Source organism: Salvelinus fontinalis, chromosome 14, assembly GCF_029448725.1.
Source record: "Salvelinus fontinalis isolate EN_2023a chromosome 14, ASM2944872v1, whole genome shotgun sequence".
NCBI classification, from domain to species: domain Eukaryota; kingdom Metazoa; phylum Chordata; class Actinopteri; order Salmoniformes; family Salmonidae; genus Salvelinus; species Salvelinus fontinalis.
Window position 1 is genome coordinate 5,341,284 of NC_074678.1, and position 25,340 is coordinate 5,366,623.

Genomic DNA, 25,340 nt, shown 5'->3' on the forward strand with positions numbered 1-25,340 from the left:
GTAGGTTAGAGGTTAGAGAGAGGGCTCACCTTGAGATGGTACACATTGCCTTGTGCCCTCATGACCAGTTCACTGGCTGGAATGGACTGGCCACAAGCACTGCATGCCCCACTGTTCCCAAATAACCTAGAGGAGAGAAGACACATTAGAAATACAACCATTAACATCACGTTTACCTGTAAATTCACCTGTACATTCACCTGTAAATTCACCTGTACATTCACCTGTAAATTCACCTGTATATTCACCTGTAAATTCACCTGTACATTCACCTGTACATTCACCTGTACATTCACCTGTACATTCACCTGTAAATTCACCTGTAAATTCACCTGTACATTCACCTGTACATTCACCTGTAAATTCACGTGTACATTCACCTGTACATTCACCTGTAAATTCACCTGTACATTCACCTGTACATTCACCTGTACATTCACCTGTAAATTCACCTGTACATTCACCTGTAAATTCAATTGTAAATTCACCTGTAAATTCACCTGTAAATTCCCTGTAAATTCACCTGTACATTCACCTGTACATTCACCTGTAAATTCACCTGTAAATTCCCCTGTACATTCACCTGTAAATTCACCTGTACATTCACCTGTAAATTCACCTGTACATTCACCTGTACATTCACCTGTAAATTCACCTGTAAATTCCCTGTAAATTCACCTGTACATTCACCTGTAAATTCACCTGTACATTCACCTGTACATTCACCTGTACATTCCCTGTAAATTCACCTGTAAATTCACCTGTACATTCACCTGTACATTCACCTGTAAATTCACCTGTAAATTCCCTGTAAATTCACCTGTACATTCACCTGTAAATTCACCTGTACATTCACCTGTACATTCACCTGTAAATTCACCTGTAAATTCCCTGTAAATTCACCTGTACATTCACCTGTAAATTCACCTGTACATTCACCTGTACATTCACCTGTACATTCACCTGTACATTCCAATTCATTTTACTCCATAGATGGAAGGCCCTACTGAACTGGGGAGAATTGAAAGGAAGCAGTGTAAAACTCCCATATAAAATGCAATAATAATAATCATGTTTTGGCTGTAATCTGATGTAGATATTAACAGAGTACCATGTTGCAAAAATGTATTCAGAGTTCTGATATGTTTTCCTGTGTGACATTTATTCCCACTATGCTAGGATTTAAATGACTTTGAGCCTCATGGAAAAGGCAATGACGGACACACAAACACCCAACAAAATTGATATTTATGTAATAAAAAAAAACCATAGGAATACTAGGAAACCAAATAAAACCTCCTGCTACTCTGCCCGCCTGCTCTCCAGAAGCTTCTAGCGACTCTAACTATGCATTACCTTTCGCAGGGCATTTTTCTTGCTTCCTGATAATAACTAGGAACATAAGCAATCAGGGCCTCTAAGAGGATTTGATTGTACATCTAGGCGGAGACATAGTGCTTTTGCCATTAGGACTTGGGTAGAATGCTCTGTCAGTAGCCGGGTTTCCATTAGAAACCTGCAGCTACTGGGGTTGATATATAATGTGCATGGGTTAACCTTTTCAATCATGGTGTCAACACTTTGGATTTGCTTCTGCTCATCTCTTTCGTCCCTAACCTCGCCACTCTTTCTCTCTCTCTCTCTGTCTGTCTCTCTCTTCCTCTCTCTCTGTCTGTCTGTCACTCTCTTTCCCTCTCCCTCTCTCTTTCTCGCTCCTTCTCTCTCTCTCTCGCGCTCTTTCTCCCTCTCCCTTTCTCTCTCCCTCTCTCTGTTTGTCTGTCTGTCTGTCTCTCTCCCTCTTTCGCTCTTGCTCCTTCTCTCTCTCTCTCTCTCTCTCTCGCGCGCTCCTTCTCTCTCTCTCTTCTCATCTCTCTCTCCCTCTCTTGATAATGAAATGCTTGCTCCAACTTCCCTTCTATCTGCCTTCTGAGTCCACAATTTAGATTACTTCATCTCGCCGAGCAACAAACTGAATGAAATTTCGATTTGAGCAGAAAGTAATTTACTGGGATCTGGCCCCATTTGTCATCATATCTCACCGGGTGTTTGCTCTATCACTGCACTTATGCAATCAAATAAGACCACAGCATCTGACATGCTCAGGAGAGAGGGGGGGGGGGGGGGGGGGGGGAGGGGAGGGGAGAGAGGGGGCGAGGAAGGGAGGGGAGAGGACGGGAGAGAGGAGGCAGGATAGAGAGAGGGATAGAGAGAGGGGGAAAGAGGGAGGGGAGGGGAGGCGAGAGAGGGGGCGAGGAAGGGAGGGGAGAGGACGGGAGAGAGGAGGCAGGAAGGATAGAGAGAGGGATAGAGAGAGGGTGAAAGAGGGGGGGAGGGAGGGGAGGGGAGGGGAGAGGGGGGGTGAGGAAGGGAGGGGAGAGGACGGGAGAGAGGAGGAAGGAAGGATAGAGAGAGGGATAGAGAGAGGGGGAAAGAGGGAGGAGAGGAGGGAGGGGAGGGGAGAGAGGGGGCGAGGAAGGGAGGGGAGAGGATGGGAGAGAGGAGGAAGGAAGGATAGAGAGAGGGATAGAGAGAGGGGGAAAGAGGGAGGAGAGGAGGGAGGGGAGGGGAGAGTGGTTAACATTCGTGTATGTGGATCCGAAGATGAAGATGTTCAGCCTAAATCGCAGATGAGGAATATATTTGTGATCGTTTATTCTTGAACTCTTAAAAATTATTCTAAAATTAAATGAGATGAATGATGTTATTCATTAGGAATATTCTAAGCAAAATTCTTGTAGGAGTCTGTACCTATTTTGCCCACAAACAAATTAATTAAATAGTGGACAAATGACACCAAGTACTGTAGGAGATGTAGCCTGGTCACAAACCTGGTTCAGCTGTCCCCTCTCTGACTGACTGTTGTTGTTAAATGTATTGACATAGAGTGACAGAGACTTCATTGGAAAGGGAACCACTAAAATGGCTTTCAATAGGAAGCTGAAGAAACACATTTTGTCTTGGCATCGATTGAAAGGGCTCAATCAAAACTCCATTTCAAAAAGGAATTAGCTGGACCACTGTTGTGACAACACTGCCGCCATTTCAGGGCCTTAGCTGGGGTACACATTGTGTGTGTGTGTGTGTGTGTGTGTGTGTGTGTGTGTGTGTGTGTGTGTGTGTGTGTGTGTGTGTGTGTGTGTGTGCGTGCGTGCGTGCGTGCGTGCGTGCGTGCGTGCGTGCGTGTGTGTGTGTGTATGTGTGCGTGTGTGTGGGAAGAGGAGAGGGATATCTTTGTTTTAACACTACAGAAAAGCATCACAATGTTATCTCTTATATTATATATCTCTTATATTATCTACGCTGTTCAATTCCAGACGTAAGTAATTAGGTTTGGTGTATAGACAAACACAATCACAAAAAAAAAAAAAGTTGAATACTGTAAATCCTCCAATCCATTGTTCTTATAGTCTTACAGGGAGACATTTCACCAACAGGAAGTGCTGTTGTCAAAAAACCACACACAACACATAAAACACTCTAAGTTATAGGAAAATGGTCCTATTTGATGTGATATAAGAAAAGTGCAGTGACGGGTGCACAAACACTCGGTGCGATAGAAACAGGAATGAAAATGACACTTTGTTCTGTTTGTTTCTACAGCTGTGTGTAAATAGTGTGTGTTAACATCTTGTTTAACACTACCAGGCCTCATCCACTCTGACCCTGAACACATAGGAAACATCGTACACAGCAGCACAGCTCTTCTCATCTATGTATTTCCCAGTATAACAACATTTAGCCAGTGTTCATGTCTTTAAAGGGGCGGTTTAAACAAAGAAAATAAAGACTTTTCTGCCCTCTGTCCATTCTTCCTTTTCCTTTCGTCTCCCCATCGCTGGGTCTCTATACATAGCAGGTTAATCACCAGGCAGGGATAGCTGCTGATAGTATTTGATTTAAAGGGCTGCTCAATGAAGTTGCTATCAGTCTGGACTTGGACTTTAATGGTCTCTGTTTTCCATTGAGCTGCTGTATTGGGGTGGAGGTTATAGAGGAGATGAGGGGATGACGGGAGAGGACAGGGGGGAGAGAAGGGGATGATGGGAGAGGACAGGGGGGAGAGAAGGGGATGATGGGAGAGGACAGGGGGAGAGAAGGGGGTGATGGGAGAGGACAGATTGAGGGGATGACGGGAGAGGACAGGGGGAGAGAAGGGGATGATGGGAGAGGCCAGGGAGAGAGAAGGGGATGATGGGAGAGGACAGATTGAGGGGATGACGGGAGAGGACAGGGGGAGAGAAGGGGATGATGGGAGAGGACAGGGGGAGAGAAGGGGATGATGGGAGAGGACAGATTGAGGGGATGACGGGAGAGGACAGGGGGAGAGAAGGGGATGATGGGAGAGGACAGGGGGAGAGAAGGGGATGACGGGAGAGGACAGGGGGGGAGAAGGGGATGACGGGAGAGGACAGATTGAGGGGATGACGGGAGAGGACAGGGGGGAGAAGGGGATGACGGGAGAGGACAGGGGGAGAGAAGGGGATGACGGGAGAGGACAGGGGGAGAGAAGGGGATGACGGGAGAGGACAGGGGGAGATGAGGGGATGACGGGAGAGGACAGGGGGAGATGAGGGGATGACGTGAGAGGACAGGGGGAGAGAAGAGGATGACGTGAGAGGACAGGATGACAGGACAGGGGGAGTGAAGGGGATGAGGAAGCCCCAGGTCAGTATAATTCAGGTCTGGGGACTCCTTTAGCAACATGACTGGTTTTCAGTTAATTTCCCTCCAAATCAGAGGTTCAGAGGTTTTCAATGGGTTCCTTTGTTGTTTTTCAAGCACTTTGCCTGAACAATCAATCACATGACATGGGAGGATGGTTTTGTCAACCAACATGGGGGGGCTATGTGGTGATTTTATTTGTGTTTCCCTCCCTGTTCCCCTCCCACGCAAGTGATCGGAAATAAGAGACACTACAAGATAGCGTGTGTCTTTCATTAAAAGATCATTTTGTGCTGTCTACTGTCTGTCTATAAGAGACGACCGGATTTCAGCTCTGACTGAGTGTGCCAGGTGGTTTGAAATATAGCATCGCAGCTTGTTGTGTTGTTAGGCTGTCTGGCAAATGCATAGCCTCGTTCCGCTCGCTCGCTGAGGCTTTTTGAAGCAGCGGTGAAATAACCACACAACAATGATTTCCGCGTCATAGTCCATTAAAAAATGCCTCTCTACATCGTCAGCCAAAGCACCTTAAAAGCACTAAGGCCATATTGATACTTAAACAGGGCTTTACATAATGACAAGAGCTGTATTAGAGTGAGAGAGGTTGGGAGGGGGGAGGTGTTGAGAGGAGAGGGGAGGGGGGAGGAGAGAGGAGGGGGGGTGACGGGGGTGGGGGGGATCAGCCAATTACACTTGGTTAATTTAGAGTAACAGATCTGGCCCCTGGTGAATTGAAGGCCTTGAATTAATTCTGTTATGACAAATCAAGATAAACGTTTTGCCTAAATTGCATGCGATTTAATTAATTTCAGAAATCCCGGTTCTTTCCCTAATACTTCACATGTTCCTGTTGCTGTCATAGAGCTGCAGACTTCAAAGTGATATTAAAGAACCAACTATTACATTTACCTCGCAGCACATTCTACTAGAAAAGTGCCATTTAATTACCTTGTCTCGATTCAATTAAAAGGGACAGTGTTCATTTTACGTCCAAATCCAGCCGACACGATTGCTACGCTAGATAAATTAATTATTTCTCTCTCTCTCTTCACTGAAACCAACCCACACAAATAATAGCACCTCTGATTTAAACACAACAGTAAGTAAAGCTGGTGAAAGCTGTATTGGGAGGTTATTTTACACAGACAGAGACAAACGGATACCTTAAATGTACCTTAATCCCTCCCTATATATATATATACAGCACGACTTTTGACCAGAGAGCAAAAGAGGTCTATGGGTCCTGGTCAAATGTAATGTACTACATAGAGAATAGGGCAGGGGGTATTCAACCCTACGAGTTCCTGCTGGTTTTCTGTTCTACCTGACTATTAATTGCCCACACCTGGTATCCCAGATCTAAATCAGTCCCTGATTAGAGGGGGAACAATGTAAAAAAAATATTTAAAAAATGCAGTGTAACTGTCTTGGAGGTCCGCAGTTGAGTTTGAAGGGAATAGGGTGTCATGGGCCCTGGTCATAAGTAGTGCACTATACAGGGGATAGGTTGCAATGTACTCTGCCAGCCCTACAGAGTGACAGCGTTTGGCCCTGTACACAGTGTTTGTGGTGTGTCTTCCTGTGTGATTGATGGTGAATGGGTATCATCTCAGGTCAGGCACGTCTCCCATTAGAAGTAATGTGATGCATTTTCACTCATGCGTCACGATCAATGTGGAGCGGTTTTCACATCAGCTTTATTAATAAAAGTAAGAGATATAACTCCATTATTTATACTGCAAGAGCAATTTAATAATCCATTACAAGATGAGACCCAGAAAAAACTGAGACCCAGAAAAAACTGGCCTTCACAATAATCCCCCCTATTCTCTCTCTCTTTCGTTCTACCCCTTTCTATATCTCCATCTCTCTCTCGCTCTCTCAAAAGCCAATTTGGTTAATTAAATGTTTTGTTTGTTAGATGTGTGGACACGTCATTGGAAGTAGAGAGGAGGGAGGAAGGAGAGGAGGGATAGGGAGAAGGGAGAGGAGGGAGTAAAGAGGAGGGAGAGGAGGGAGTAGAGAGGAGGGAGAGGGGGGGAGGGAGTAGAGAGGATGGAGAGGAGGGAGAGGGGGGGAGGGAGAGGAGGGAGTAGAGATGAGGAAGAGGGGAGGAGGGAAAGGAGTGGAGGAAGAGGAGGGAGTAGAGAGGAGAGGAGAGGGGAGGAGGGAGAGGGGAGGAGGGAGAGGAGGGAGTAGAGAGGAGGACGAGGGGAGGAGGGAGAGGAGTGGAGGAAGAGGAGGAGGGAGAGGGGAGGAGAGGGAGGAGGGGGAGGAGGGAGAGGGTAGGAGAGGGGGGAGTAGAGAGGAGAGGGGAGAGAGGAGGAAGAGGGGAGGAGGGAGGAGGGGGAGGAGGAAGAGGAGGGAGTAGAGAGGAGAGGAGAGGGGAGGAGGGAGAGGGGAGGAGGGAGAGGAGGGAGTAGAGAGGAGGAAGAGGGAGGAGTGGAGGAAGAGGAGGGAGTAGAGAGGAGAGGGGAGGAGAGGAGAGGGGAGGAGGGAGAGGGGAGGAGAGGAGAGAAGAGAGGAGAGGAGAGGGGAGGGGAGGGGAGGGGAGAGGAGAGGAGAGGAGAGGAGAGGAGAGGAGAGGAGAGGAGAGGGGGGAGAGGGAGAGGAGGGAGGAGGGGGAGGAGGAAGAGGAGGGAGTAGAGAGGAGAGGAGAGGGGAGGAGGGAGAGGGGAGGAGGGAGAGGAGGGAGAGGAGGGAGTAGAGAGGAGGAAGAGGGAGGAGTGAGAGGAGTGGAGGAAGAGGAGGGAGTAGAGAGGAGAGGAGAGGAGAGGAGAGGAGAGGAGAGGAGAGGAGAGGGGAGGGGAGGGGAGGAGAGGAGAGGAGAGGAGAGGAGAGGAGAGGAGAGGAGAGGAGAGGAGAGGAGAGGAGAGGAGAGGAGAGGAGAGGAGAGGAGAGGAGAGGAGAGGAGAGGAGAGGAGAGGAGCCTGAGAGCAGATCTCATTAGATAAAACCCATCAGGACTAAAGCTAAATGAAGGGGGACTCTAATTAAAGACTTTAATTGTGTGGACTTACTGTCAGATGTTTTTTTCTAACCTGCTTTCCTTTCCTTATCTCTCCTCAAATCACAGGCTAGTCTAGTGCAGAGACAGGCAGGGACTCTGTCCCAATGATCCCCTATTCCCTTTATAGTGCTCTGGTCAAAAGTAGTGGTAGTGCACTATAAAGGGCATAGAGTGCTGTTTGGCAAGCCTGTGTTTCAGCTCCTCTCCCCTCTACCACCTAGCTCTCATTACATTACAAGTGGCAAAGTGTGTCCTCTTTTCCATCCATCCCTTCCTCTCTATTTAAATTATGTTGTAGTGCCATTATGAATGGAGTGACCCATTGACATGATCCTTGTTGATGAGGAGCTAGGTGGGGAGAGGAGAGACACAGGCCCTCATCATCCCTGGAGGTCTGTTTACGGTGTATAGTAAGGTGCATTATAGTATGGTGCATTATAGTATGGTGTATTATAGTATGGTGTATTATAGTATGGTGCATTATAGTAATGGTGTATTAAAGTATGGTGCATTAAAGTATGGTGTATTATAGTACGGTGCATTATAGTATGGTGTATTATAGTATGGTGTATTATAGTATGGTGTATTATACTATGGTGTATAAAAGTATGGTGCATTATAGTATGGTGTATTATAGTATGGTGCATTATAGTATGGTGTATTATAGTATGGTGCATTAAAGTATGGTGTATTATAGTATGGTGCATTAAAGTATGGTGCATTAAAGTACGGTGTATTATAGCACGGTGCATTATAACATGGTGTATTATAGTATGGTGTATTATAGTAGTGTATTAAAGCATAGTGTATTATAGTATGGTGTATTATATTTGTGTATTGTTGTATGGTGTGTTATAGTGTGGTGTATTATAGTAGTGTATTACAGTACGATGAATTATAGTATGGTGTATTATAGTACAGTGTTTTATAGTATGGTGTATTATATTATGGTGTATTATATTATGGTACACAGTATGGTGTATTATAGTATGGTGTATTATATTATGGTGTATTATATTATGGTACACAGTATGGTGTATTATAGTATGGTGTATTATATTATGGTGTATAGTATGGTGTATTATAGTATGGTGTATTATATTATGGTGTATTATATTATGGTGTATAGTATGGTGTATTATAGAATGGTGTATAATAGTAGTGTATTATAGTATGGTGTATTATATTATGGTGTATTATATTATGGTGTATAGTATATTATATTATGGTGTATTATATTATGGTACACAGTATGGTGTATTATAGTATGGTGTATTATATTATGGTGTATAGTATGGTGTATTATATTATGGTGTATAGTATATTGTATTATAGTATGGTGTATAGTACAGTATATTTTAGTATGGTGTATTATAGAGGGTGTATTATAGTAGTGTAGTATAGTATGGTGTATTATATTATGGTGTATAGTATAGTATATAATGGTGTATAGAATGGTGTATTATATTATGGTGTATAGAATGGTGTATTATAGTATGGTGTATTATAGTATGGTGTATTATAGTATGGTGTATAGTATGGTGTATTATATTGTGGTGTATAGAATGGTGTATTATATTATGGTGCCCAGTATGGAGTATTATAGTATGGTGTATTATATTATGGTGTATAGTATGGTGTATTATAGTACAGTGTATTATAGTATGGTGTATTATATTATGGTGTATAGTATGGTGTATTATAGTACAGTGTATTATAGTATGGTGTATTATATTATGGTGTATAGTATGGTGTATTATAGTATGGTGTATTATAGTATGGTGTATAGTATGGTGTATTATAGTATGGTGTATAGTGCAGTATATTTTAGTATGGTGTATTATATTATGGTGTATAGTATGGTGTATTATAGTACAGTGTATTATAGTAGTGTATTACAGTACGGTGTATTATATTATGGTGTATAGTATGGTGTATTATAGTATGGTGTATTATATTATGGTGTATAGTATGGTGTATTATAGTATGGTGCATTAAAGTATGGTGTATTATAGTATGGTGTATAGTATGGTGTATTATAGTATGGTGTATAGTGCAGTATATTTTAGTATGGTGTATTATAGAATGGTGTATAATAGTATGGTGTATTATAGTATGGTGTATTATATTATGGTGTATAGTATATTATATGATGGTGTATTATATTATGGTACACAGTATGGTGTATTATAGTATGGTGTATTATATTATGGTGTATAACAGTATGGTGTATTATATTATGGTGTATAGTATGGTGTATAGTATGGTGTATTATATTATGGTGTATAATAGTAGTGTATTATAGATGGTGTATTATATTATGGTGCCCAGTATGGAGTATTATAGTATGGTGTATTATATTATGGTGTATAATATGGTGTAATATAGTATGGTCTATAGAATGGTGCATTATAGAAGGGTGTATTATACTATGGTGTATTATAGTATGGTGTATAATATGGTGCATTATAGTATGGTGTATAATATGGTGTATTATAATATGGTCTATAGAATGGTGCATTATAGAAGGGTGTATTATCCTATGGTGTATTATAGTATGGTGTATAGCATGGTGTATTATAGTATGGTGTATAATATGGTGTATTATAGTATGGTGTATAGTATGGTGTATTATAGTATGGTGTATTATATTATGGTGTATTATAGCATGGTGTATTATAGTATGGTGTATTATAGTATGGTGTATTATAGTATGGTGCATTATAGTATGGTGTATTATAGTATGGTGCATTATAGTATGGTGTATTATAGTATGGTGTATTATAGTATGGTGCATTATAGTATGGTGTATTATAGTATGGTGCATTATAGTACGGTGTATTATAGTATGGTGCTTTATAGTATGGTGTATAGTATGGTGCTTTATAGTATGGTGCTTTATAGTATGGTGTATTATAGTATGGTGTATAGTATGGTGTATAGTATTGTGTATTATAGTACGGTGTATTATAGTACGGTGTGGTGTATTATAGTACGGTGTATTATAGTATGGTGTATTATAGTACAGTGTATTATATTATGGTGTATAGTATGGTGTATTATAGTATGGTGTATAGTGCAGTATATTTTAGTATGGTGTATTATAGAATGGTGTATAATAGTATGGTGTATTATAGTATGGTGTATTATATTATGGTGTATAGTATATTATATTATGGTGTATTATATTATGGTACACAGTATGGTGTATTATAGTATGGTGTATTATATTATGGTGTATAACAGTATGGTGTATTATATTATGGTGTATAGTATGGTGTATTATATTATGGTGTATAATAGTAGTGTATTATAGTATGGTGTATTATATTATGGTGTATAGTATGGTGTATTATATTATGGTGCCCAGTATGGAGTATTATAGTATGGTGTATTATATTATGGTGTATAATATGGTGTATTATAGTATGGTCTATAGTATGGTGCATTATAGAAGGGTGTATTACACTATGGTGTATTATAGTATGGTGTATAGCATGGTGTATTATAGTATGGTGTATAATATGGTGTATTATAGTATGGTGTATAGTATGGTGTATTATAGTATGGTGTATTATATTATGGTGTATTATAGCATGGTGTATTATAGTATGGTGTATTATAGTATGGTGTATTATAGTATGGTGCATTATAGTATGGTGTATTATAGTATGGTGCATTATAGTATGGTGTATTATAGTATGGTGTATTATAGTATGGTGCATTATAGTATGGTGTATTATAGTATGGTGCATTATAGTATGGTGTATTATAGTATGGTGCTTTATAGTATGGTGTATAGTATGGTGCTTTATAGTATGGTGTATTATAGTATGGTGTATTATAGTATGGTGTATTATAGTACGGTGTATAGTATGGTGTATAGTATTGTGTATTATAGTACGGTGTATTATAGTACGGTGTATTATAGTACGGTGTATTATAGTACGGTGTATAGTATTGTGTATTATAGTATGGTGTATTATAGTACGGTGTATTATAATACGGTGTATAGTATGGTGTATTATAGTATGGTGTATTATAGTATGGTGTATAGTATGGTGTATAGTATGGTGTATTATAGTACGGTGTATTATAGTACGGTGTATAGTATTGTGTATTATAGTACGGTGTATAGTATGGTGTATTATAGTATGGTGTATTATAGTATGGTGTATAGTATGGTGTATAGTACGGTGTATTATAGTACGGTGTATAGTATTGTGTATTATAGTATGGTGTATTATAGTACGGTGTATTATAGTATGGTGTATTATAGTGTGGTGTATAGTATGGTGTATGGTGCATTATAGTATGGTGTATTATAGTGTGGTGTATTATAGTATGGTGTATAGTATGGTGTATAGTATGGTGTATTGTAGTACGGCGTATTATAGTATGGTGTATTATAGTACGGTGTATTATAGTACGGTGTATTATAGTACGGTGTATTATAGTATGGTGTATTATAGTACGGTGTATTATAGTATGGTGTATTATAGTACGGTGTATAGTATTGTGTATTATAGTACGGTGTATAGTATGGTGTATTATAGTGTGGTGTATTATAGTATGGTGTATAGTATGGTGTATTATAGTACGGCGTATTATAGTATGGTGTATTATAGTACGGTGTATTATAGTACGGTGTATTATAGTACGGTGTATAGTATTGTGTATTATAGTACGGTGTATTGTAGTACGACGTATTATAGTATGGTGTATTATAGTACGGTGTATAGTATTGTGTATTATAGTACGGTGTATAGTATGGTGTATTATAGTATGGTGTATAGTATGGTGTATTATAGTACGGTGTATTATAGTACGGTGTATTATAGTATGGTGTATAGTATGGTGTATTATAGTACGGTGTATTATAGTACGGTGTATTATAGTACGGTGTATAGTATTGTGTATTATAGAATGGTGTATTATAGTACGGTGTATTATAGTACGGTGTATAGTATGGTGTATTATAGTATGGTGTATTATAGTATGGTGTATAGTATGGTGTATAGTATGGTGTATTATAGTATGGTGTATTATAGTACGGTGTATTATAGTATGGTGTATAGTATGGCGTATTATAGTATGGTGTATTATAGTACGGTGTATAGTATGGTGTATTATAGTATGGTGTATTATAGTACGGTGTATTATAGTATGGTGTATAGTATGGCGTATTATAGTATGGTGTATTATAGTACGGTGTATAGTATGGTGTATTATAGTATGGTGTATTATAGTATGATGTATTATTAATGGTGTATTATAGTACGGTGTATTATAGTACGGTGTATAGTATGGTGTATAGTATGGTGTATTATAGTATGGTGTATTATAGTACGGCGTATTATAGTATGGTGTATTATAGTATGGTGTATTATAGTATGGTGTATAGTATGGCGTATTATAGTATGGTGTATTATAGTACGGTGTATAGTATGGTGTATTATAGTATGGTGTATTATAGTATGATGTATTATTAATGGTGTATTATAGTACGGTGTATTATAGTACGGTGTATAGTATGGTGTATAGTATGGTGTATTATAGTATGGTGTATTATAGTACGCCGTATTATAGTATGGTGTATTATAGTATGGTGTATTATAGTATGGTGTATAGTACGGTGTATAGTATGGTGTATAGTATGGTGTATTATAGTATGGTGTATTATAGTATGGTGTATAGTATGGTGTATTATAGTATGGTGTATAGTATGGTGTATTATAGTATAGTGTATTATAGTATGGTGTATAGTATGGTGTATTATAGTATGGTGTATAGTATGGTGTATAGTATGGTGCTTTATAGTATGGTGTATAGTATGGTGTATTATAGTATGGTGTATTATAGTATGGTGTATTGTATGGTGTATTATAGTAGGGTGTATAGTATGGTGTATTATAGTATGGTGTATTATAGTATGGTTTATTATAGTATGGTGTATAGTATGGTGTATTATAGTATAGTGTATTATAGTATGGTGTATAGTATGGTGTATTATAGTACGGTGTATTATATTATGGTGTATAGTATGGTGTTTTACCTGCTCTCCAGGACACCTACACCACCCGATGTCACAGGAAGGCCAAAAAGATCATCAAGGACAACAACCACCCGAGCCACTGCCTGTTCACCCCGCTATCATCCAGAAGGCGAGGTCAGTACAGGTGCATCAAAGCAGGGACCGAGAGACTGAAAAACAGCTTCTATCTCAAGGCCATCATACTGTTAAACAGCCATCACTAACATTGAGTGGCTGCTGCCAACATACTGACTCAAATATCTAGCCACTTTAATAATTAAAAATTTGATGTAATAAATGTATCACTAGTCACTTAAAACAATGCCACTTTATATAATGTTTACATACCCTACATTACTCATCTCATATGTATATACTGTACTCTATACCATCTACTGCATCTTGCCTATGCTGCACGGCCATCGCTCATCCATATATTTATATGTACAAATTCTTATTCATTCCTTTACACTTGTGTGTATAAGGTAGTTGTTGTGAAATTGTTAGATTACTTGATAGATATTACTGCACGGTCGGAACTAGAAGCACAAGCATTTCGCTACACTTGCATTTACATCTGCTAGCCATGTGTATGTGACCAAAAACAATTGATTTGATTTATTACAGTATGGTGTATTATAATACGGTGTATTATATTATGGTGTATAGTACTGTGTATAGTATTATGTATTATAGTATGTTTTGTAGTATAGTGTATAGTACGGTGTAAAGTACAGTGTATTATAATATGGTATATATTATGGTGTATTATATTATGGTACATTATAGTACGATATATAGCACAGTGTATTATAGCATGGTGTTTAGTACAGTGTAGTATACTATGGTGTATTATAGTATGGTGTATAGTATGGTGTAGTATAGTATGATGTATATTAGTACAGTGTATATTACAGTGTATTATAGTACAATGTATAGTATGATGTATTATAGTATGGTGTATAGTACAGTGTATTACAGTACGGCGTACAGTATGTTGTATTATTGTACAGGGTATTATAGTATGGTGTATTACACTACAGTGTATAGCACAGCGTAATATAGTACGGTGTATAGTATTGTGTTTTATAGTACGGTGTGTAGTACAGTGTAATACACTACGTGTATAGTATGGTCTATAGTGTGTATAGTGTTTGTATCTACCTGCCTGTGTTGATAAGTAGCAGCAGCATGTTACTGAGTATTAACTCAATTACTAGCAGTACAGTACATTTATAGCGTTCAGATTATAGGCATATATGATCACTGAAAAACTAAATCTTTGCACATTTAACTGTCAATTTCTGTAAGACAAACAATATCAGAAAATACCTCTTATTACAATAAATATTTATCAGAATAAAAATAAATAACAAACTATGTTTACTGTTTGGCAATTGTCTGTAATATATATATATATATATATATATATATATATATATATATATATATATATATATATATATATATATATATATATATATATATATATATACTTTTTTTTGTTAAGTGGTGTGACACAGTCTGAAGCTAAAAGTATTGCTAAGACACATCTACTTAATCAACTCTTGTTATTATATTGTGGTCTATTATGATAAATGTTCTCCTGATCCTTGCATTACACTGTGTCTCTGCCCACTGAGCGTTTTGGCTCTTCTTCGCAAGGTCAAATTGTTGAACGATCAGGCTGTCAAATCAGGCGATTCCGCATTAGCAGAATGAGACCGCCTGCCGTCATCAAGCGCTAGCTGGTTAAGTGTCCCACACACTTTATATAAATATTTAAAAAGACCCTCTTTGTTAATTAAATTATCTCTTTTCTGATACACAAACTTGCCAAACAGGATGAGAAACCCTTTTAAATTCCCCCAGTGTTAAAAGGTCACCTATGCCTGTCCTGTATAGTCTCTCCTAGCATCTCGTAAAGCAAATACAAAACCCTGGGGAACACAGCCCTTAGCCAGGCTCCCACCTTTTGCTGCTTGACGGAAAATGGCACGATGAACAAACAGACGTGCAGATGTTCTATTAGAAAAATACTGTTTTTCGTCTTGTTCTCTGTCAACATGCCAGCAAGTCAGTTTGACCTCGTTTTAAGAATAGTAACGGAGAGAATTCAACGAGGAGAGACTTTTAAACAAGGCCCGACGTCGGGTGAATTTGAGACACATGTTCTCAATATTCTGAATGGAAAATACATTCCATGCTTCCATACATCGTTATATAGCCTGTAACATATTTCTACAACTCCTTCATGTCATATCCATGACTTAATTAATTCTACATCTTGATAGAAGAATACATAAGGTGCACTTTTCCTACCTAGCAACACGCTGTTCTCCTTTATTTTCTATTGTCCCGGAAACCAAGGCGTCCCCTTTAAAACAAGGCGTCCCCTTTAAACCAAGGTGTCCCCTTTAAACCAAGGCGTCCCCTTTAAACCAACGCGTCCCCTTTAACCCAAGGCGTCCCCTTTAAACCAAGGCGTCCCCTTTAAACCAAGGCGTCCCCTTTAAACCAAGGCGTCCCCTTTAAACCAAGGCGTCCCCTTTAAACCAAGGCGTCCCCTATGAACCAAGGCGTCCCCTTTAAACCAAGAAGTCCCCTTTAAACCAAGGCGTCCCCTTTAAACCAAGGCGTCCCCTTTACACCAAGGCGTCCCCTTTAAACCAAGGCGTCCCCTTTAAACCAACGCGTCCCCTTTAACCCAAGGCGTCCCCTTTAAACCAAGGCGTCCCCTTTAAACCAAGGCGTCCCCTTTAAACCAAGGCGTCCCCTTTAAACCAAGGCGTCCCCTTTAAACCAAGGCGTCCCCTATGAACCAAGGCGTCCCCTTTAAACCAAGAAGTCCCCTTTAAACCAAGGCGTCCCCTTTAAACCAAGGCGTCCCCTTTACACCAAGGCGTCCCCTTTAACCCAAGGCGTCCCCTTTAAACCAAGGCGTCCCCTTTAAACCAAGGCGTCCCCTTTAAACCAAGTCCCCTTTAAACCAAGGTGTCCCCTTTAAACCAAGTCCCCTTTAAACGAAGGCGTCCCCTTTAAACGAAGGCGTCCCCTTTAAATCAAGGCGTCCCATTTAAACCAAGGCGTCCCATTTAAAACAAGGCGTCCCCTTTAAACCAAGGTGTCCCCTTTAAACCAGGGCGTCCCATTTAAACCAAGGTGTCCCCTTTAAACCAGGGCGTCCCATTTAAACCAAGGCGTCCCCTTTAAACCAGGGCGTCCCCTTTAAACCAAGGCGTCCCCTTTAAACCAAGTCCCCTTTAAACCAAGGTGTCCCCTTTAAACCAGGGCGTCACCTATATTTTTCATAACAGTAACATCCTTTTTTTGTCAGGAAATGACTGTGGGACATAGATCCATCGATACAAGTTGTCATTCCAGAATAGAAAATGATATAGAGTATGTTACGGTACCTGTACACTTGCTTGAGGGCAGATCTGTACCGCACAATACACACACGCAAACAGACCAAAGCACCCAAACAGACAGAAACACACACACACACACAAACACCCACACATGTTACCTGTATGCACCCTCGCTGAAGGGTGATCTGCACAATTCACACGCGCAACAACAAAACACACACACACACACACACACACACACACACACACACACACACACAGCCGCCTGCGCCCGAGCCCTCAACCGATGTTAACACACATACTCACACACACTCCCAGCAGGCCCCGCCAGTCTCACCTGATGTAGTCGTTTCTGCAGAGGATCATGCCGCTCTTGGTGTAACAGGAGGTGCCTATCTCCCCCAGCTGGGCCTGGCAGCAGGAGCACTTAAGGCATCGGCTGTGCCAGTAGCTGTCCATGGTATAGAGAAGGAAGCGGTCAGCGATCTTCCCCCCGCAGCCCGCACACCTCTTCCAGGACAGGGACCCTGCTCCCACCGGAGGGGGCTGGCTGCTACCTCCAGGATTCACCATGGTCCCTGGTGAAGAAATAACAAGAGAGACAAACATGTTGACATCAGTATTGGTCACTGGTTACGAAATACAGAAGCGATAAGGATTCCTGTTAGTATTGATTTTGATGCATTGTTCCTGGTTATGAAGAAAAAACACAAGAGATTAAGAAAGTTGTTATGAGACTGGTGGTGACTGACAGGTGGTGACTGACAGGTGGTGACTGTGAGGTGGTGACTATGAGGTGGTGACTGACAGGTGGTGACTGTGAGGTGGTGACTATGAGGTGGTAACTGACAGGTGGTGACTGACAGGTGGTGACTGTGAGGTGGTGACTATGAGGTGGTGACTGACAGGTGGTGACTAACAGATGGTGACTGTGAGGTGGTGACTATGAGGTGGTGACTGACAGGTGGTGACTAACAGATGGTGACTGTGAGGTGGTGACTATGAGGTGGTGACTGACAGGTGGTAACTAACAGATGGTGACTGTGAGGTGGTGACTATGAGGTGGTGACTGACAGGTGGTGACTAACAGATGGTGACTGTGAGGTGGTGACTATGAGGTGGTGACTGACAGGTGGTGACTAACAGATGGTGACTGTGAGGTGGTGACTGACAGGTGGTGACTAACAGATGGTGACTGTGAGGTGGTGACTATGAGGTGGTGACTGACAGGTGGTGACTGTGAGGTGGTGACTATGAGGTGGTGACTGACAGGTGGTGACTGTGAGGTGGTGACTATGAGGTGGTGACTGACAGGTGGTGACTAACAGATGGTGACTGTGAGGTGGTGACTATGAGGTGGTGACTGACAGGTGGTGACTGACAGGTGGTGACTGTGAGGTGGTGACTATGAGGTGGTGACTGACAGGTGGTGACACCTGGAACATATTAAGACAAGAAAAAGGTTGCTGACCGAAACAACAAAACAATAAACATGCAGAGGTTATAGGTCATATTTTGTTGTGTGCAGGAATTCACTTTTCTACAACCTGTAAGACAGCACTCAGAAGTTTCAGATGGGGTTTTCAGGGATCGTTAACTAAAGGATTGTTGTCTGACACAGTGCACATTGCGGTTTATGGCAGCTCATATTGAGACATTGCGGTTTATGGCAGCTCATATTGAAACATTACGGTTTATGGCAGCTCATATTGAAACATTACGGTTTATGGCAGCTCATATTGTAACATTGCGGTTTATGGCAGCTCATATTGTAACATCGCGGTTTATGGCAGCTCATATTGTAACATTGCGGTTTATGGCAGCTCATATTGAAACATTGCGGTTTATGGCAGCTCATATTGTAACATCGCGGTTTATGGCAGCTCATATTGTAACATTGCGGTTTATGGCAGCTCATATTGTAACATTGCGGTTTATGGCAGCTCATATTGTAACATTGCGGTTTATGGCAGCTCATATTGTAACATTGCGGTTTATGGCAGCTCATATTGAAACTATAAGTATTCTTCTCACACGAAAATGGTCAATAATTTTACATTTCAACTAAAAGTGTGCTTATTATTGAGATAAGACTTACATTTATTTTAAATATACTTCTAGCAAAAGTTTTATAATGGCCAATTTACAACGCAGTCACTACTTAATTTTTGTCCAAAGCAGCATTTTGGCAGGCAAGCTACAAACTAGGTCTATACATGTGAAGTTGAACCAACTGAATTTTCAATTAGCCTACATTTGAATTCCTGCTCGTCAGAGAGGCCAGTGTTGTAACAAGGTAATTAAAGTAGTGTTAAGTTACGCTGTTTTCTCGGGGGTCACGTGATCAGCCACATGTAAACCACACCTCGTCCTCACCAACGAGGCAACCCAGGCAGGCTGAAAAAGCTCTAGTCTGAGATAGACCGTGTCTGTAGTGTCTGTCGGGTTGTTTGTGAAAGCTCCAGTTTGGGTCCGATAGCATCGGCAATGTTGTCTGTAGTCTGTAAAAGCTTTTATGTTGAGTGTCTGTCTGTAGGTCGTCTTTAAACAACTGCAAGACCACGTAGACCTATACATACAGAGTGCTTTTTCAGACAAACTGTCATTGTCAAAAAAGCTTCCCAATGTGGCATCCATAAGTTATTAGCCTGTTATAGTCAGATTAAGAATTGGCACAGCTGTAAAAGGACTACAGACTGTAATAAGTGTATTTCTAAAACAGCAGTAGAACTCTTCTGTCCCTTCATCAGTGGTTAAACCTGTTCTAGGGTTATAGAGGAGAGGGGCTACAAGTCATTTACTGTACTAAATCTGCACTTGATCTTTCTGACTCTCTCTCTCTCTTGTCGGTATCTCTCTCTCTCTCTCCCCACACACACACACACACACACTCTCTCCTCTCATCTAAATGCGGTTTTCTCCATCCATTCTGTGGTTGCGGTGTGATGTGAAGAATGTGTGTTCACTGATAACACCAAGAGCCAGAAGAACAATTAGAGCAGAGCTGCACAGGGGCCCTGCCTTTTGTTGGGCTCTTAATGGCTTTAGAACAACACATGACTCTATACCACGCTGTTCTTCACACCTGTCAATGTCCCCTTTCTATGGACGGCAGAAAGAAAGGTGGTCTGCATTGGCTTGTTATAACGGAGGGAAGACTGGGTGAACACAGGAGTGCTATTAATTGAAAAAGCATAAAAGTTGTATGAGACTTTGCCTAACTCTGTCTGCAGGGGACGGACCCTATCAATGTCTAGCATGTGTTGGCGTTACAGAGAGACTCAAATCTACTGATATCACAGGCTACTATGGATTAATGTATTACATAAGACTATTACTATCCTACTATCCTATTTGTGATCATCTATTTACGCAATGCAAAACACTTTTTGTTAAAACTGATCTGAAACAAATATATTTTAATTCTAATCCTTTCCCAATTTTCAGCCTGCAAGGCAGACTTCATGGCTAGCTGAGACAAATCTTTGTTGAAAGGTAATTAGAGGAGAAGGGAAGGGGGGGAAAACGCTGCACTGAGAAAAGCATTCACTAACCCCATTAGCAGAGGCTCTTAGGGACAAGCTATACCTTAGTGCTGATTAAATCTAAAAGGAGATGAATCAAAAAGCTGGCCCGAAAGTGACTCCCTGGATAAATAAGATGGGCCATGTCAAGTTTCATTCCGGGTTGGGGAAAGAGAGGACATTTGAGGGGGTAAAGCTTTTAACTTAAATGGGCTAACTCAAGTAATTACACGGACAGGCAATTTAGAAGGCAGTGAGATGGAGTCGGAGAGAAATACAAAACAGATCAGGCAACCCAGACCGGCTGCAGCCCAAGGCTAAACAAACCCCCCATTCCCGTTCTGCCAATCTGATGGCTGCGTTTTAATGGAAAGCCAAAAGTAAATGGAATACACTACAGCAGACTACAGTAGAACACTGAAAAGAAGGTGTTAGATTTATTGCCTGTGCCCGTGTCGAGAAAATGAAAACGTGGAAAAATAACGTAAGGAACATGCATGGGGTTACTTTGACGAATTCCCTTATTTGAACGCAGACTCTCTTATGTTTACAAATTACAATAACATATTGACAGTACGTTTTAGAGGTTAGATTAATTAATATAATATTAACATGATATAAAATCATACGCAAAGACGCACAATAAAAGTATATATTCTCTTTTTAGTGGAACCATTCACACCCAATTGGACCTAAACCTTCATTATTGTTAGGTATAACAGGCATTGTAATAAATCACATTAAAGTGCCATGATGCGACACATTCAGACCCATAACAACAATAATAAAACACCCACCTCGTTTGTCCCTTTTGAGAGTAATGATTGAATCTGTCTGTCACGTAGGTTTCTTAAAAAATGGTATAGCAACTAGGCTTGCATGGACTACTTTGGACCCCCCCAAAAAAATTGTACAAGGAGTCCAGAAAACTAGACTATTGCGTAAATTACAGTGACCAGTCTATAAATCAAACGACAAACGTGAGACTTCTCCAGCGGTCCCTGTGATCGCGATTCGCGTCCTCAGAAATAGGCTGCTGTGACTGTGACTGCTGGCAATTGTAAAACGAAGGAAGCAAGGCTAATGGAGTTTTCAGATAGTATTTCCACTGGTGCCGTCCCGTTTCTTTCGTAATCAGATGCCAGTCCAACGCTGGATGATCTGCTCTACGCATGCAATAATTAATACCGAAGACCTGGCTGGCACTAAGTTTATAATGATGCACGCACAACAAAAATGTTGCGGCAATACGCGACTACTGTCCTCTCTCTCTATCTCTCTCGCTCTCTCTATCTATCTATCTCTCTCTCTCTTCTGTTCAACGCTACCTTGTCCCCAATGGTCGCCTGCTCTACATTTGACAGTGACAGAACGAAAATCCCAAGTAAACCTCCTCTAGTTGGATGACGTAAACCTCTCTGCAGCCAATCTACACGCGGTCCATTCAAGCGGAATAACAAATCCACCCAATCAGAAGAACGTAGTTGACTTGGACACCAAGTAAAGGAAGAAAAATGCATCTGAATGAGATATCCTCGTCTTGTAGGCTACGCCGCGGGTCGAAGGAGAGAAACTCATCTTTGTACTGAGAATGGTTACCGTACAACTGTCCCTAATGGCGCCGTGAAGAGTTTCACAGTAGGTCCGTGTGTATGACACATTGTGTTTAGGAAATTAACAACCTCCAAAAAAAAATGTCCAAAAAGAACAACAACATCTCACTACGCAAAGTCATTACGCACACATTACGAACAAATATCGGATCAATACGCAAAACATTACGAACAACATTCTTGTCTGCTTGGTTATACTTTAAAATAAGTTGCTCTTGTACATGTGTAGTACAGTAATCACACCAGTAACACCAGTGTAATAGCATGGGGTTACTTAGTGCTTTATTAAGGGCGTTTAATTAAATTCTTAACGAATATAACTTCAATGCCTTGTTAGTTTTGTGTCGATCTTCATGGACTGTCAGTAGGTCTAACCACTTGGTTAGACCACTTGGTTAGACCTACCTAAACCTCAGCCCTACCCCTTATCTTTACAAAAAAATAAATAAAGTAAAGAGTCGGGCTGTTAAAATTACAGATTGTGCCTTTCTCTTAATATGTCACAAAACAAGTTTAATTCGACCCATAGTTTATGCTTCGTACACTTTTGTAACAGGGAGAACAGCGCCATCATCTGTCAATGAAAGTAACTGCACTCTTTACAATTTACAAAATACAATAAGATGATGTTTCTGTTGTTATTAATACTGATATTACCATGTGGCTTTTCTTTTTTTCTGATAACATATGTGTTGTATGGTATAAACCAGAGTGTAATTTTCTTATTATATATTTATAGCACATTGGTGTACCTGCAGTGTCCTTCTGTTACTAACACCCAGTGTACAAAGCATTAGGAACACTTTCCTACTATTGAGTTGCAACACCCCTTTTGCCCTCAGAACAGCCTCAATTAATCGGGGCATGGACTACAAGGTGTTGAAAGTGTTCCACAGGGATGCTGGTCCATGTTGACTCCAATGCTACACACAGTTGTGTCCAGTTGGCTGTATGTCCTTTGGGTGGTGGACTTGATACACACGGGGAAACTGTTGAGCGTGAAAAACCCAGCAGTGTTGTAGTTCTTGACACAAACCGAGGCACCTGGCACATACTACCATACCCCGTTCTATGGCACTTAAATCTTTTGTTGCCCATTCACCCTCTGAATGACACACATACACAAACCATGTCTCAGTTGTCTCAGGCCACTGCTGTGTTTGTCTTGGCTGTGTGCTTAGGCATGTTGTCCTGTTGGAAGGTGAACCTTTGCCCGAGTCTGAGGTCCTGAGCGCTCTGGAGCAGGTTTTCATCAATGATCTCGCTGTATTTTACTCTGTTCATCTTTCCCTCGATCCTGACTAGTCTCCCAGTCCCTGCCGCTGAAAAACACCCCCACAGCATGATGCTGCCACCACCATGCTTCACCGTAGAGATAGTGCCAGGTTTCCTCCAGACATAACGCTTGACATTCAGGCCATAGAGTTCAATCTTGGTTTCATCAGAAAATAGCATCTGGTTTCTCATTGGTCTGAGAGTCCTTTAGATGCCTTTTGGCAAACTCCAAGTGGGCTGTCATGTGCCTTTTACTGAGGAGTGGCTTCCGTCTGGCCACTCTACCATAAAGACCTGATTGGTGGAGTGCTACAGAGATGGTTGTCCTCCTGGAAGGTTCTCCCATCTCCACAGAGGAACTCTGGAGCTCTGTCAGAGTGACCATCAGCTTCTTGGTCACCTCCCTGACCAAGGCCCTTCTCCACTGATTTCTCAGTTGGGCAGGGCGGCCAGCTCTAAGCAGTGGTGTAAAGTGCTTTAAAGTACTACTTAAGTAGTTTTTAAGGAAACTGTACTTTACTATTTATATTTTTGACCACTTTTACTTTTACTCCACTACATTCCTGAAGAAAATAATGTACTTTTTACTCCGTACATTTTCCCTGACACCCAAAAGTACTCGTTACATTTTGAATGCTTAGCAGGACAGGAAAATTGTCTAATTATCGCACTTAAAGAGAAAATCCCTGGTCATCCCTACTGCCTCTGATCTGGAGGACTCACTAATCAGAGAACATCCCTGGTCATCCCTACTGCCTCTGATCTGGTGGACTCAGTAAATACAAATGCTTGTTTTTTTTTTAAAGATGTCTGAGTGTTGGATTGTGGCCCTGGCTATCCGTACATTAAAAAAACAAGAAAAGTGTGCTGTCTGGTTTGATTAAAATAAGGAATTTGAAATTATTTATATATTTACTTTTACTTTTGATACTTAAGGATATTTTTGCAATTATATTGCGAGAGTTGCACCCCTTCTGAAAAAACCTACACTCGATCCCTCCGATGTCAACAACTACAGACCAGTATCCCTTCTTTCTTTTCTCTCCAAAACTCTTGAACGTGCCGTCCTTGGCCAGCTCTCCTGCTATCTCTCTCAGAATGACCTTCTTGATCCAAATCAGTCAGGTTTCAAGACTAGTCACTCAACTGAGACTGCTCTTCTCTGTATCACGGAGGCGCTCCGCACTGCTAAAGCTAACTCTCTCTCCTCTGCTCTCATCCTTCTAGACCTATCGGCTGCCTTCGATACTGTGAACCATCAGATCCTCCTCTCCACCCTCTCCGAGTTGGGCATCTCCGGCGCGGCCCACGCTTGGATTGCGTCCTACCTGACAGGTCGCTCCTACCAGGTGGCGTGGCGAGAATCTGTCTCCTCACCACGCGCTCTCACCACTGGTGTCCCCCAGGGCTCTGTTCTAGGCCCTCTCCTGTTCTCGCTATACACCAAGTCACTTGGCTCTGTCATAACCTCACATGGTCTCTCCTATCACTGCTATGCAGACGACACACAATTAATCTTCTCCTTTCCCCCTTCTGATGACCAGGTGGCGAATCGCATCTCTGCATGTCTGGCAGACATATCAGTGTGGATGACGGATCACCACCTCAAGCTGAACCTCGGCAAGACGGAGCTGCTCTTCCTCCCGGGGAAGGCCTGTCCGTTCCATGATCTCGCCATCACGGTTGACAACTCCATTGTGTCCTCCTCCCAGAGCGCTAAGAACCTTGGCGTGATCCTGGACAACACCCTGTCGTTCTCAACTAACATCAAGGCGGTGGCCCGTTCCTGTAGGTTCATGCTCTACAACATCCGCAGAGTACGACCCTGCCTCACACAGGAAGCGGCGCAGG

General features: G+C 41.3%; 1 protein-coding gene across 1 annotated transcript in view; it reads right to left on the bottom strand.

Moving 5' to 3' along the window:
- LOC129811133 (LIM domain transcription factor LMO4-like) overlaps nucleotides 1-21,983 on the bottom strand; it is a 44,777-nt gene extending 22,794 nt beyond the window's left edge. Inside the window, exons 1-3 of the mRNA XM_055862341.1 lie at nucleotides 21,399-21,983; nucleotides 17,415-17,655; nucleotides 30-126 (exon numbers count right to left, since the gene is read on the bottom strand). Coding sequence (XP_055718316.1) covers nucleotides 30-126; nucleotides 17,415-17,650 — 333 coding nt within the window. The 5' untranslated portion in view covers nucleotides 17,651-17,655; nucleotides 21,399-21,983. The remainder of the gene's footprint in view (nucleotides 1-29; nucleotides 127-17,414; nucleotides 17,656-21,398) is intronic.
- Between the last annotated feature and the right edge of the window lie 3,357 nt (nucleotides 21,984-25,340).